Source organism: Polypterus senegalus, chromosome 14 (genome assembly GCF_016835505.1).
Source record: "Polypterus senegalus isolate Bchr_013 chromosome 14, ASM1683550v1, whole genome shotgun sequence".
Classification (NCBI taxonomy): domain Eukaryota; kingdom Metazoa; phylum Chordata; class Cladistia; order Polypteriformes; family Polypteridae; genus Polypterus; species Polypterus senegalus.
Window position 1 is genome coordinate 62947631 of NC_053167.1, and position 16206 is coordinate 62963836.

At 39.5% G+C, this 16206-nt stretch overlaps 1 protein-coding gene across 2 annotated transcripts in view; it reads left to right on the forward strand.

The window, feature by feature from the left end:
- Positions 1–12891: 12891 nt before the first annotated feature.
- The window catches only part of spata1 (spermatogenesis associated 1), a 36063-nt gene continuing 32748 nt past the window's right edge, over positions 12892–16206 (forward strand). For both annotated transcript variants that reach the window (XM_039735075.1, XM_039735077.1), the window contains exons 1-2: positions 12892–13148; positions 13565–13671. In XM_039735075.1, the coding sequence (XP_039591009.1) occupies positions 13107–13148; positions 13565–13671 (149 nt within the window). In that variant the 5' untranslated portion in view covers positions 12892–13106. The remainder of the gene's footprint in view (positions 13149–13564; positions 13672–16206) is intronic.

Genomic DNA, 16206 nt, shown 5'->3' on the forward strand with positions numbered 1-16206 from the left:
CTTACCAAAAGAAGACTCATTGCTGTAACTGCTGCCAAAAGGGATTCTACGAAGTACTGAATTAAGGGGCTGAATGCTTACATGAATGAGAGATTTCAGTTTTTGATTTTTATTTTTGTCATTTATGAGTTATTGAGTGTAGATTGATGGCCAAAAATGGCAAATTTATCCATTTATAATTAAATCTACAACACAATAAATTCTGTAGAAATTAAAGGGGTCTGAATACTTTCTGAATCCACAGTAAGGCATACTATCAAAACATTTAGAAGCTTGTACCCTAAATGTTTTGATCCTCTCTCACCAAAACTTTTCCTTCATTATGTGACAAACAGAGTAAAAATGTCAAATGACTCAGCAAACGTCTTGCTGAGGACAATGCAGGAAATTAATGAAAGAAAGCCTCCAGTTTATTCTCACCCTGAGGGTACAATAGATGGATCAACTGCGTTTATATGACATGTTTATCTCTGCTGATTAATCTTCCTTTCTCTGAACAAGTTGTATTTAAGGTCACATTTGTTCTCAGTGCTACCCATTGGGTGCTTCTGTTTTTCCCAGATACTTGATGTATTTCTGTGCCATGCTATTTCTGACTCACAACGACAACTTAAAGACAGTCCTGTGGATTGCCTAATGTGTGTGCTATTCAGCTATCATTAGCAGCAACATTAGTAGGAAATAAAAAGGAACTGTCAATGGAGCTCATTTCTTTAACACTGTCTATTGCCTGCACCGGAGGTGTGAGTTCATTGTTAAAGCAGGCGCTGATTAAATGACTCCGACTAGCACTGATCACAAGAGACTTTCTTGAATTATGTAGCATTGGTTGGGCAAACACCACTATAAATATCAGTATCATATTTGGCACAGCCAAGAGATTCTTTATGTGTGTTTAGTTAGCTGTAATAGACTTTAGGTGCTATAGTCACTATAAGCAAAAATGGTCACAGAGGTGCAAGATGGAGTGATCTTGCAACAGCCCTGGAAGGACTAGCATCAATTACTCTCCTTGTCTTGTTCATTCTTTATTTGGTAACAGAGTGCACCCTTAAAATACTGTGTTTCTAAATACAGAGCAAGAAACATTGAATATGAGTTTGTTCTGGTTGAATCATGTTTAACTATTGTCTCCTTTTTTAAATCTATAACTAAGAAGGCAAATGAAATGTATGACCCTATTATCTCTCATGTATTTATCTTGGGTGCCATGCATGAGCATCCTCAAAGGTAAGGCATAAGGCAAGGTAACACTAAATGTGACTGTCTTTTGAAGTAAATATTGATGTCCACCTGGCGACCTGCTCCTGGGCATGGTGTCCTCTTTTTTTTCTTCTCCAGCTAGCTGCAATATTCACTACATCAAAATTACAGTTCATAAACTACATTACAGTGTAATGGTCCTGGGTCATTACGAACCTTTTTATTCCATGGTCACTACAATCTTATCACACCAAGAGATCCAGACCTCACCTATGGCAATGATCAGAAAATGACAAACATTTTAAAAGTACTTTAAATTCATTTATTCTAAATGAATAATAATTCCATAAAATAATAATATTTCCATAAAATAAATTCATATATAAAACACATCAATCAATTTGCTTAGTTCCATGCTCCATCACAACTGTTTTCAAATTTCATATGAAAGGGATTCCACTTGGTTATTCAATTAAAAGCTCTGGGAACTTTAATAACTTAATGTCTCTTATAATCCAGTAAAGGATCATTTTTGTTAAGTCAGTTATTTTTGACAATTATGGCATACTTTAGTTTGTCACGGAATGTTGTGTCTTTTACTAAATTACTTTTTATAAACGTTTAAAAAAAATACCTGGTCTTGTGGTCTAAAATGAGATCTATGGAGCATCCATCCAGGAAGACACAATTTTGCACTACACGAACAAGCATAGAGTTTTTTTTTTTATTTCTAAAAAATTCTTCATTTAAGAACACAATTTCACATGCCAAATTAATGTATACCATGATCATGAAAGAATAACTTTGATCTGAATATGCCAAACTTCTCTTTTAAGCTTTTAATCTCCTTCCATGTCCCAGTCAGCAGATAGTGTACCAGGCCACAGATTATACAGAAGGGAGTGGTAATAGCCTTTGGTAGGATAATCCATTTGAAAGGCAGACAGGCAGGCAGGCAGGCAGGCAGGGCAAAAGCATTACATGCAGGTATTCTCCTGCCACCTCCAGCCAGCACAGTCAAACTATAACCCTTCCACAAGGCCACCTTTCACACAATGAAAACAGGCCTTTACAGTCTGCAGTGTTTGAATCTGAAGTATGGGTTGACTAATTTATCCTTTAAATGGCAACTTTGCCTAGTCAATTATACAATCATCTCACATCTTACCTCATACTCCAATGTCTTTAAATACAGGAAGACCATCACAACATTAACAATAAGAAAAGAACATAAGGTACTGTATGCAACTATACTCTTATGTTACTGATTATATACAAATTAAGACATTTTAACTTCACTAGAATGTACTTTAGGATGACTTAGTTTGTACTGTTTGTGATACATTTATCCATTGTAGAGTTTGCTGTGTAGCTGTTATGTATATGAGAAGTGATCAAAATGTTTGAGCCTTACCTGTTAGAATAAATTCCAGTAAAACCAAACACTTTTTATTTTCTAAAATAATCCCCATTAACATTAATACACTGTTTATAATGTTCACAAAATTCTTTTCTGCCACTCAGATAAAACATACTGACCTGCATGTGCAACCACTCTTCTGTAGCTGGCTTGACATCTTCATTATTTTCATAATGCAAAGTATACTCTTTAACCCTGTGGAGAAGTCTCAAGAGAAATGTTTTTGTAGAGGGTTACTGAGGTTGCACAGGGGCAATAAGCAAAAGAGAATGCAGTGTGTAAAAGGATGGAGAAACACCCAGTAGCAGAAAGTCTTAAGCAGCAATCAGTCCAAATTCCTAGAACTGACAAGAAATACAGCAATTATTATGTGAATATTTTTGTGAAACACAATGGTGGTTCAGCCATGATTTGGGGTTCATGTCAGCCAGTGGTATAAGGGATCTGAATAAAATGTGGACTGTGCCCGGCAGTTTATCCCGGCCATGTCCCCCAAGCCGCCAGATGGAGCCCTCCCTGCAGTATGGAGGTGCCCCGAAGACCAGCAGGGAGTCATGGACGTTGTAGTTTTTAACCTCAGCCCTACGGGATACCACAGGGGCCGCAAGAGGGAGGGCCGAAGACTTCTTTTTACCCTATGCCCCGGAAGTACTTCCAAGTCGCATGAGCGGAAGGGATGATGTACTTCCTGGGTGAAAAAAAAAAGGACTTTTATCTGACCCGGAAGTGATAGGAAATTATGGACTGAAGGATGAGAAACACTTCCGGGTCAGGAACTATAAAAGGATTGTGGGAGCTCCCAGACGGAGAGCTGAGCTGGGTGGTAGGAGGGCAACATGTCTGGGAGTGGAGGATTGTGATTATTGATTGTTGGTATTATTGTGTATTGATTTATGAATAGTGTGGAGTGGAGGGTGCTTAGTGCGCATTATTATAATAAAAATAATAATTGTAGCACTTTTACCAGGTGTTTGGTGTGGTATCTGAGGGTTTAAGGGAACGCTACTGCCCCCTACTGCGACAAAAATGAATGGAATGATGATTGCTGAGAAATATTGTATAAGAAGACTGATTCATATTGTTGTACCTCCAGAAAGGGTACTCTATAAAATACTGACTTTTTAAAAAAACTAGACAGTCTTGTTACTTTTTATTGATTAGGATTTATTTGTGTTTAATCTTTGCCATACTACTACACTGCTGACACAAAGAGTATATACAGTATATAAATATATATATATATATAGTGATGTGGTGAGTCCAGGTTCCACAGAAAATTAGCTTTACTGTTGTGAAGAAATGAACATTCTTTCTCAAAGCATTTATTCAAACGGGAGCTATCACTTAAGCATACACACCACACAAGCAGTGATGCTGAAAGCCGTCCTGCAATAGCTCTCTTCTCAGATTAAAAGAACAGATAGCCTCCCTGCACGAGAGAAGACAGAAAGAGGGCAAGGCCAGGTCAGTGGCCAGTTTTAAATGTTCCCTGCGTCAACTATCAGGCAACAGACACGTTATGTGGTGAGCCTGCAAACGTGTAGTTGAACCAGCAGAAGACAACCTCCCAATGTCTGTTTTAACAGAGTTTCAGCACACAGCACAGTTGGAAGGGGTTATCAAGCACCCATTGGGAGGTGCCAGGGATGCTAGGATCTCACCACCCAACTTTTTTCAAACTGGTGTGAACTAAGTGACAGTCCAAGCCGGACTTGGCTAGACGCAAGAGGACGTCAATGTTGATGTGCACAGAACCAGGATGATGGCAGACATCAAAATCAAATGCCTGCAAGCTAAGAAACCATCTAGTGAGTCAGGAGTTCATATCTTTCTGCCAGTAGAGCCTCTGGTGTGAAGCATGGTCAGTCATCAAGGTAAACCACCTACTCCACTATCCCCTTAATTACCAGACATCTTTTCTTGACGGACGAGTAATGATGCTTCCTGGGAATCAATTTCCTGTTCAGAAACATGATGGGATGTTGATTCCCATTGAAACAATGAGAGAGGATCACAACTAAACCAATCATACTCACATCTGTCTGCAGAATGAACTCTGGATTTTTGGATCCTCAGGAAAGGACCATTCACAAACATCAAACCAAACAATGCAGTGGTTCTTGTTGCCCTATGTCAGGTCAGTTAGAGGGGCAGCTCTCTGCAAAATTCAGGATGAACCACCTAAAATAATCAGCGAAGCCTAGGAAAGCCCAAACCTGTGTTTGCGTTTTCGGACACGGATATACAAGCACCTTACTCACCTTGTGCAACTGAGGTTTAAACAAACCTTTCCCAATAGAATACCCCAAATAATGCATTTCCGACATACCCAATCTACCCTTCTTAGGTTTAGCTGTTAACCCAAGCTGCCTCAAGCAGTTGCCTCGAGATGTGACCAGCAAACATTACTGAAAAAGATAACACCATCGAGATACACTCCAGAATATGCAGAATCCTCAAAATCTGATCCATCAAACACTGAAAAATCAAAGGCATGCCATGATGTCCAAATGGGAGTCTAGTGAATTTGAACAACCCATCCAAGGTACCTGCAAATACACCTTCATGAGATCCAGGGTAGAAATATGGAAGGCTTGCCTGGGTTTCTCCAGTAACTTATCAATATGCTGTATCTGGTTTGCATCAAATTTGGAAATCTTCTTCAGGCATCTAAAATCTATACAAAACTGAAAGGAGCCGTCCGGTTTTGTCACCAGAACAACTAGACTGCACTATTCGCTTTTACTCTCACGAATCACACCCAACTCGAGCATCTGCTTGACCTCGTTGTGTACCACATCCCTCTTTGCTTCTGGTATACGATACAGGCTAATCTGTACCTAATCTGTATCAGTCATAATCTTGTTTCTAGCAAAGTCAGTCCGGCCAGGCAAGAGCAAAAAGACATCAGAGTTGTTTCTGATCAGAGATAGTAACTCAGTCTTCTGTTTGCCCATCAAATCATAACCAATAGCAACCTCAGACTGAGAGACTTCCACGGCAGTGGGCAACACCTCATTATGATAATGCCCCGCCTTCAAAAGATTAATATGTAAGATTTGAATGGGCTTCCGCCAGACGTAAATCCTAACTTATTAGTTCACAGGGCTCATTTGTTCCTCCACTACTGCAGGACCCAGCCATTTCACTAGAAACCTATGTGTGTCCATTTTAAATAAAATAAGAACCCGATCGCCATTTTTGAATTTGCAAAATTTGCTTTTTCTATCATAATTACATTTTTGTGCCTCCTGTTTGTATATGCTCCACAGTGATAGAGGACAATTTAGAAATGTGTTTCTGGAGCAAAATGACTCAATTTAACCTTGTGAATTTCAGTGTGAACCCCTGTCCATTCTTCCCAAATAAATATCCAACACTACTTGTGGCTGTCTGCCTAAATATAGTTGAAATGTACTTAAGCTGGTAGGTACCTGAGGAGATTCATGAACACTGAACATGAGAAAGGGCAACACCTTGTCCCAAGAGGTTGGATCATCATAAGCCACAAGTTGAATATTTTGCTTTAAAGTCTTGTTAAATCGTTCAGTTGGGACATTTGTCTGAGGATGATAAACAGTGGTGCTCAATTTTTTAATTGCAAGTTTCTCACATAGCTGTTTCATTACACAGGAAGTAAAGGCCATACCCTGGTCAGTTAAAATCTTGTGTGGGATGCCAATATCAGCAAAAACCTCCGACAGAACCTTAGCAACAGCCTACGTGTTAGCCTTCTGCAAAGCGGCTGCCTCACAATATCTTGTTGCATAATCAGTCAACACAAGCATATACTGATAACTATTCTTACTCTTGGGAAGTGGACCTACAATGTCTGACTCAGCTCTCTTGAAAGGGACATCCAAAATAGGCACTGGTGAAAGTAGAGCTGTTCTTATCTAATAAGTGAGAAGTTTTGAAACTAGAGTCCTCCTGTTCTTCATAGTAACAATCATCTGCGACATGTGCATACTCAAAGGCAAAATCTAAGTTGCTGTCAGCTCGTTGTAAGTGTGAAAATTCTGTCTGTGTGGCAGCCCCTGCTTCCCCCAAGCCCAATGCAGTAGCCCCCTCCTCCACAACCAATGCTTCCCCAGAGCTCGAAGCAGCAGCCCCACCTGAGGAGGTTGAAGGTGCAAGTGCAAGTGCCTGTTGCAAACAACCCTCCACCTGTCCCAGAAAATCAGGTGAGAGATTGTCCCCAACCTCACTGGACAAATTGGGGTCAATCTCCAAGCTGGCTTCCCAACTAAAGAAAGAGTTTTTTTGCAGGAGGACAAACCCACAGGAATAGAGTTATTCTTTTCTCAATTAAGAAAGGCCAGGGTGAAGAGTCTGACACAGCAGTCCAAACTTTAAAGTTCCTTCCCTTATATTTCAGAGTAGTACAGTCTCATAACTCCTTAATATCCTCATGAATATAGCTAATGTTTACATGCTCCATGTTTGCGTGGGGTATCTGCTGGAGCAAGATGTATCAGATTACATAGAGGTCACAACCAGGATCCAACATGGCAAGGACCTCGCACCCACCTTAACCAACTAAGATCTTAACATTTTACACACACACACACACACACATATATATATATATATATATATATATATATATATATATATATATATATATATATATATATATATATATATATGCACACAATAAAATAATATGGTGTATTTGTGTGTGTCCTGGGCTGTTAGGGACATTAATAAACACAATGCTGGCATGCTTGCTGGCATGCTTGCTGGCAGAGGTGCCTTAGTAACAACAATGATATGCCCAGTGTTTGGTTTCACTCGGTATTGTTACACCTTCAATGAAAGATAATTCAGGTGCCGCCAATTTTATGCAGCATTTAGTAAGATCAGTTTCATATCTTTTGTGCCGCTGTGATCCAATACTACATGCAGATATATTTCATGAGCTTTGAAGCGTTCTCAATAGGGAACTGTTGTTAAAAAACAAAGTAAAACTATTATTTGGCTATGATCAATTAATGTTTGTAGGCTCATGCAGTAAATGAACACAATCCAACCCATTAAAGGTTATCTTTGAATTAACCTGTGTGTTCTCATTCAGCTGTTTTTATGTCTTATTGTCTTATGTTAAGCTGCCACCTACTCTCTAAACTAATATCAACATAATAAAGAACTAATTAGCTTTTTCAACTAATTTCCTACCAAGTTCAATACAAAATAGATTGTAAAAGCAATCTATAAAAGTAAATGAAAAACAACATCGAGCATTAAGGACAGCAGCTAACTATTCATCTATTGAACTTAAGCGGCCCACTTTCAGCATGACACTCGGACTGAGTTTATAAGGCACACTCACAAACACTCAGACCGAGACCAGTCTCCATTCAAATTAACCTATATGTCTTAGAGCACTGTACTGATGTTCCAACAATGATGGATGGATTAAAAGCCGGAAGTCTGTATGACCATCAACATCAAGTGACTCCGTGAGAACCCTAACTACAAAGAGGACTGTTTCATTTATGTTAGGTAGAATGCCCAGAGGGGACTGGGCGGTCCCGTGGCCTGGAACCCCTGCAGATTTTATTTTTTTTTCTCCAGCTGTCTGGAGTTTTTTTTTTTTTGTTTGTTTTTTCTGTCCACCCTGGCCATCGAACCTTACTCCTCTTCTATGTTAACTAATGTTGTCTTATTTTAATTTCTTATTTTGTCTTTTATTCTTCTTTTCTTCATTATGTAAAGCACTTTGAGCTACTTTTTGTATGAAAATGTGCTATATAAATAAATGTTGTTGTTGTCCTTGTTGTTGCTGATCCTTGGGGTTTAAAATTTGCATTAAAAAGTATATACACATATAACACCAAAATTATACAGGGTGGCCCACCTCCACCGAGATGACTCCTGCGCCTGCCGCCGAAAATGGACACAGAGATGTATTGACACACACAGAGATAACTTTCCGCATCTTCTGTAAATATGAGTACCAAATCTGGTCATTTTTCTCTTTACTACATAATGCAGTTGTTTCGTTGAAGGTGGACCACTTTTTTGTGGGTCACCCTGTATATATCCCATGCAAAAATTTGAACATCCCTGATCAAATTACTGTACACATTTTGTTGACTTCTGAAGTAAAAAAAATTCAATACAAACTAAAACAATAGATTTTTTTTTTTAATTATTAATGTTACAATTTATTTGGTGAACTAAAAAAAGAGAGAGAAAATGAATAATTAAGACTTTTGCAAATGTTTGGGCACACTTCTAAATAAGTACGTTTTTGAACAAACATCTTTTGTAGCCTGCTTTGAATGTTTAAATTCTTCGTTTGAAAAATTCTCCCAGTTTTTCCTTGCAGATGGTTTCCACCTGTGTGATATTCTCAGGCTGTCTTGTGTACACAGCACATTTAAGATCTACCCACAGATTTACAATGATGTTCAGGTCTGGGGATTGCGAAGGCCAATCTTCAACTTGTGATCCTTGAGGTACTTCATAGTAGAGTTTGAAGTCTGTTTTGGATTGTTGTCTTTTTTTCAGCTTCATTTTCCTGACTGACTGATATTTTCCTTAGGGATTTGCTGATATTTAGTGGAGTCTATTCTCCCCTGTACTTGCAGATTGTTTTCTATGTGTCTCTAGCTGCCACACAACCCCAAAGTAGAATAGACCTATCCCTACTTTATTTTCCTCCAGACAAACATTTTGTGGTTGTGTCCATAACGTCTAACTTTAACCTCATTTGCCTGCAACTCTTGGTTCCAACATGCCTCTGTTATGTAGATGTTGCTTTGAAAACTCAGGATGTTGTTTTCTGTAATGAGATTGCAGGTAAGGATTCTCTTCTATGACATACACATCTGTGTATGTAAAGCTAACTGAGCAGTGTACCACCACTCTCAGCACATAACAGAGCTGTAGACCACCACTCTCAGCTCAACCTGCCTTCAGGCCCCTTGCAGTCATATGATGGTTGTGCTTTGGATTCCTGTACAGTACACAAACTCTTCTTTCTGTCAGTTTTCTTGGTCTTCCAGATGTTGACTTGACAGCCACGGTTTCTCCTTAGCTGCCATTTCTTAATGACATTAACAACGGCAGGAATTGCAGAAACCCTCTCATAATTTTATTGCCTTCCTCTGCTTTCTGGGCATGAGTTGGTTTAATTTTCAGATAGTCAGTTGCTTAGAAGAGCCCATGGTTGTTGAGTGTTGCACAATGTTTGTACGGTCAGAGCATTCATTAGGCTCTGGAGTTGTCAGAGGCTGAAAAATCCTAATGAGAGTTCTTGACCAGACTAACATCTAATGAGCTAAGCTAGATGAGACTAACAACCTAATTAGTTCTGAGACCCCCACACTTTTATTTATTTACATTGTTTCAATCAGTAGTAGTGTTGCTGCCTCACTGTAAGGAGACCTGGGTTCACTTCCTGGGTCCTCCCTGCGTGGAGTTTGCATGTTCTCCCCGTGTCTGTATGGGTTTCCTCCGGGTGTTCTGGTTTCCTCCCACAGTCCAAAGACATGCAGGTTAGGTGCATTGACGATCCTAAATTGTCCCTAGTAGGTGCTTGGTATTTGTGCCCTGCGGTGGGCTGGCACCCAGCCCGGGGTTTGTTCCTGCCTTGTGCCCTGTGTTGGCTGGGATTGGCTCCAGCAGACCCCCATGACCCTGTAGTTAGGATATAACAGGTTGGATAATGACTGACATTGTTTCAGTTCATCAACTAAATCATAACTGTATATTAACATTTTCAATAAAAGGACATTGTTTGCTGTCAATGTTGCAAATACTATTTTTAACCAAAATGCCAACAAAGTGTGTAATTTGAACGGGGTTATCCGTACTTCTCCATGGAACTGTAAAGTAATACAGGTGCCTCTTCAGCAGAGTAACTCTGTAGATCACAAAACCTTGAAGAAATTGTTTCTAGCAGTGTGCCCTTGTTAGAGTTTTAAGTTAAAAACAACTTAAATATAATGCATAATAAATTACAGTAACACATCAATTATGTAATACCTTGTATTTGATCCAAATAATACTTTGAGCAATTATTCTTTATTGTTGTTTAATATGATCATCATAATATATATACTCTTTAAAAATAAATTCTTTTTAACACTATTATAAAATAGTATTACCTCTGGCAGCACAACGCTCGGTTTGCCAAAACTGAGATGACACTCAACGTCCCACTTAATTGCAGATTGCAAAACGCGCTATAGTTAGTCTATTTACAGTGCATCTGGAAAGTATTCACAGCGCATCACTTTTTCCACATTTTGTTATGTTACAGCCTTATTGCAAAATGGATTAAATTCATTGTTTTCCTCAGAATTCTACACACAACACCCCATTATGACAACATGAAAAAAGTTTACTTCAGGTTTTTGCAAATTTATTAAAAATAAAAAAACTGAGAAATCACATGTACATAAGTATTCACAGCCTTTGCTCAATACTTTGTCGACGCACCTTTGGCAGCAATTACAGCCTCAAGTCTTTTTGAATATGATGCCACAAGCTTGGCACACCTATCCTTGGCCAGTTTCGCCCATTCCTCTTTGCAGCACCTCTCAAGCTCCATCAGGTTGTATGGAAAGTGTCGGTGCACAGCCATTTTAAGATCTCTCCAGAGATGTTCAATCGGATTCAAGTCTGGGCTCTGGCTGGGCCAGTCAAGGACATTCACAGAGTTGTCCTGAAGCCACTCCTTTGATATCTTGGCTGTGTGCTTAGGGTCATTGTCCTGCTGAAAGATGAACTGTCGTCCCAGTCTGAGGTCAAGAGCGCTCTGGAGCAGGTTTTCATCCAGGATGTCTCTATACATTGCTGCAGTCATCTTTCCCTTTATCCTGACTAGTCTCCCAGTTTCTGCCGCTGAAAAACATCCCCACAGCATGATGCTGCCACCACCATGCTTCACTGTAGGGATGATATTGGCCTGGTGATGAGCGGTGCCTGGTTTCCTCCAAACGTGACGCCTGGCATTCACACCAAAGAGTTCAATCTTTGTCTCATCAGACCAGAGAATTTTGTTTTTTATGGTCTGAGAGTCCCTCAGGTGCCTTTTGACAAACTCCTGGCAGGCTACCATGTGCCTTTTACTAAGGAGTGGCTTCCATCTGGCTACTCTACCATACAGGCCTGATTGGTGGATTGCTGTAGAGATGGTTGTCCTTCTGGAAGGTTCTCCTCTCTTCACAGAGGACCTCTGGAGCTCTGACAGAGTGACCATCGGGTTCTTGGTCACCTCCATGACTAAGGCCCTTCTCCCCTGATCTCTCAGTTTAGATGGCCGGCCAGGTCTAGGAAAAGTCCTGGTGGTTTTGAACTTCTTCCATTTACAGATGATGGAGGCCACTGTGCTCATTGGGACCTTCAAAGCAGCGGAGATTTTTCTGTAACCTTCCCCAGATTTGTGCCTCGAGACAATCCTGTCTCGGAGGTCTACAGACAATTCCTTTGACTTCATGCTTGGTTTGTTCTCTGACATGAACTGTCAACTGTGGGACCTTATATAGACAGGCGTTTGCCTTTCCAAATCATGTCCAATCAACTGAATTTACCACAGGTGGACTCCAATTTAGCTGCAGAAACATCTCAAGGATGATCAGGGGAAACAGGATGCACCTGAGCTCAATTATGAGTTTCATGGCAAAGGCTGTGAATACTTATGTACATGTGCTTTCTCAGCTTTTTAATTTTTAATTAATTTGCAAAAATCTCAAGTAAACTTTTTTCACGTTGTCATTATGGGCGATGTATGTAGAATTCTGAGGAAAAAAATGAATTTAATCCATTTTGGAATAAGGCTGTAACATAACAAAATGTGGAAAAAGTGATGCGCTGTGAATGCCTTCCGGATGCACTGTATATTAACGAAAAATGATGGTATATACATTATTTCTAACAGAATTTGACTTATATGCCTTGTCACGTATACACAGTACAGTAAAGTTCTTATTTGTATGTCTGGCCATCGTGCAACTCGTTACTTCTGTACACCGCCAATAAAAAGCGGACTGTACCTGAGAGCCTCTGGGGTTGACCTTTCCTAAATGGTACCTTACAGATAAAACTGAACAAGTATTTAAAGTTCACTTACAAAATGAATACGATTTAACAAAGAATTTCCAACAGTTTTTCTTGTTAAGAGTACTCCATTTGCAGAAGTTGTAAAAAGTGTACGAGAGTGTAAGGACACCCCCGGCTGCGCCCGTCCACCGCGTTACTTCCTCGCCGCTCCCTTCGCCCGGCGCGCACACCTCTCTAGCGTATCGCGCACACGTCTCCATACTGAGTGCGGTCTGTAGCTAAAGACGCCAGGGATTGCGCTAGTTGAGTACTTCGGTGGTGTTTTAATTAAGGATCTTCAGTTTTATTGTAATCAGATTTATTGGATTTCTGACGGCCCACATGTGTCGCGTAGCGGTTTGATCAGCGAAGAGAAGCGCCACCTTAAAAGAGGTGGCACAATGCGCTTTCGGTAATCCACTTCGTCCAAATGAGCAGGTTGTTCGCGGATAGACGACCACCAACCGCGGGGGTATGTAAAGTCTCAAAGCGGGACACATTCCAGTTTAGTTACGCGTGTTTTCAGAGTCAGCTTGCAAAAGGAATATTCTTAAAGTAAAAATGAGTTGCTTTTGTATGACGAGTTCAACATGAGTCGAACTGGCTTTCGTTACTTTTGATTGCAGCATTTGGACTTTACCATATAGTTTTATTTTTTTAATAGATTTTCGACACCTTTATCATTATATACTTTTTTGCACACAAAGTCCGACTGCTGTGATGTGAATGTGTACTTCACTCTTCTCTTGAGATTAAGTGATAGGTTAGCTTTTTCCCACGGATTATTTCATAGATTTTGCTCCTTTCAGATTCAGTTTTCCTTGAAGTTTCAATTGCTTCTCATTTTCAAACATAACAAAAACGGAATTGATTTTGTTTTATGTTTAGTTGGTGGAGCTACACATCTACTATATTCCAGACGAACAGTGGAATTCAAAATTAAATACCGTCTCGGCAGATGCCGTTAACAACTTCGTCTCCGCAGGATTTATACGGTAAGTGTTAAGATTACGGAGATTTGCATTTGTTTGGCTGACGCCTTTATTCAAAGCGACATAAAACGTTTTTTGTTGTTTTTCCAATTGGAACACAGGCAGGTGTAGTGACTTGCTCAGGGTCACACTACGGTAGGTGGGGATTTGAACCCACAATCTCTTGATTGAGGTCCAAAGCCTTAACCTCTGCGCCACACAGCCTACTTGCAGGCTTTTCCTTATGATGTGAGTACATATCGAGTCTGAAAGGTCACGTGGTACAAATACAATTTTATTTTCTTTCTTTTTTTTTTTTTGAGAAATGTAGTTTTATTCACATAAATTTCTTGTTATTTCCCCAACATGTATAGTGTGGTGGGGAGAATAGTGACACAGTGGTTAATCCCAGCACCTGCCCTGTTGGTGTGGCAGTTTGCAGGTTTTCGGCAAAGAAAGAGTGTTAGACTCATTGACAACTCAAAGTTGACAGGGTTATTTGTGATTGTACCCTGCAAAAGAACGTTGTGTTGTCCAAAGCTGGTTCAAATTTGTATCTGGTTGTAAGTGGGTGAGGCTATTCATACTGTATACATTCATCCATGCTTTTTAACATCTTGATCCACTTTTATGATTGAAGGACAGGGAAGGTAGCAAATCTGGATAGAATGCCATTTCAGGGCACATTTACTTATTCTGCCTGCCACTTATATCAGACCACAACCTCTGTGATGTGGCATGAAACCAAAATAACCTGTCCTGTCTTCTGATTTTGTAAATAAGCAATGCCGACCATCATATGTATAAAAACATACACACGCTTATTTGTGTATATATGTATCTGTATATAAACACACACACTATATAAAAGTGTACTATGTAGGCACCTCAGGTTGCTTAGCGATTGCTTGCCAAACATTTTAAAGGTTGCTAAATGGCTAGCACTATCAGAATGAATTTGTAAATAATGGTGCATTAGTTTAAACACATCCCCGCCTGTATGCTTGTGCAAACAAACTGTCACTGTTGAAGTTTCCTGGTAAAGGCGAGTGTACAATAAAACCTGACTGCTGTACTCTGCCACGGTTACAAAGTCATGATATACAAAATGTTAAATTAATTTTTTTGTACCATCCCTTGAAGAGTAAATAGTTAACCTTACATATGAAAATGGAGCAAATCAGTAGGTTTTATAAAATGCATACATTATGTTTGTGTAGGAGGAAACATCAGAGCATGGTGCATGTTAGGAAGTGGAGAGTCCTTCAGTTTCCAAACAAGTCATGAGTGGGTTGTATGCTGGGATGGACATGTCTACACCAGCTTTGGCCTCGGCTCTTAATCACATAACAGGGGCTTTGGGTTATGGATTACGCATAGATTGGCAGAGAAATTGTATACTCCTTTATTTACACACAGGGAAATCCAACATGTCCTTGCACCCTGTAACAGTTTCTTCATGGTAGCGCAGAGGGTACTGTTGCTACCTGACAGCTATTAGACTCTTAGGTTGATTCCAGACAGTTGTGTGTTGTGTGTGGAGTTTGCATGTTCTCCCAAGGGTTTCCTGTAAAGACGGAAGTCTCCTCCTTACCCTCTAAAACCATGCAGGTAATGTGATGTTAAATGTGATATACTTTAGGTTTTGCAAAGGGTTAAGGTGTTGTACCTGTTGTTATAGCTCACTGTGAATAAAGTTCATCCTCAGAAAAAGGAAGGATGAACTGAGCTTTGCCAGATGTTTAAGGAGGCCTGTTTATGTGCAGAATGTATACGACTGTTACAATGATCTCCCTCTTTTCTTTGTAAGACATATCTTAATATAGGAACCCACATGTATCTGAAGACAACAGTTTAAAGTAGATTAGATTAGAATGGAAGTATTAAACTGCATAAATTGAATATTCACTTTTAATGAGTTCAATTGGCTGATGTTGTAATTGGAAATCTACATCCAATTGCTGAATGAGCTCTTTTTAGGTTGTGGAGTGTAGTAGAAAATGGCAGAACCCAAAGTCTACCCTTATTTTTGTTTTTAATTTGAATACTGATATGAGGGTGGTATCATCATGGTGGCACTGTGGTTGGTATTGCTAACCCATGCATCCTGGATTTTTAGTCCTAAGCCTAGATGCTGTCTGCGAAGTCTACACGTCCTCTCTGTGGATTTCCTCCCGCTAATCCAGTTTTCATTGCATATCCCAAAAACATACATACAAGGTTAATTAAAGAAATTAAATTTGCACTGTGAAAGTATATATGTGAGTAGACCCTGATATAGACTGACGTTTTGTCCAGGATTTCCTTGTTTCAATTGCTGCTAGGCGATTAAGTGGGGTTGAGAATGTTATGTTATGTTATTTATGTCTCATAAAAATACAACCCCAATTCCAATGAAGTTGGGATGTTGTGTAAAACGTAAATAAAAGCAGAATACAATGATTTGCAAATCCTTTTCAACCTATATTCAACTGAATACACTACAAAGACAAGATATCAAATGTTCAAACTGATAAACTTTATTGTTGTTTTGCAAATCTTCACTCATTTTGAATTTGA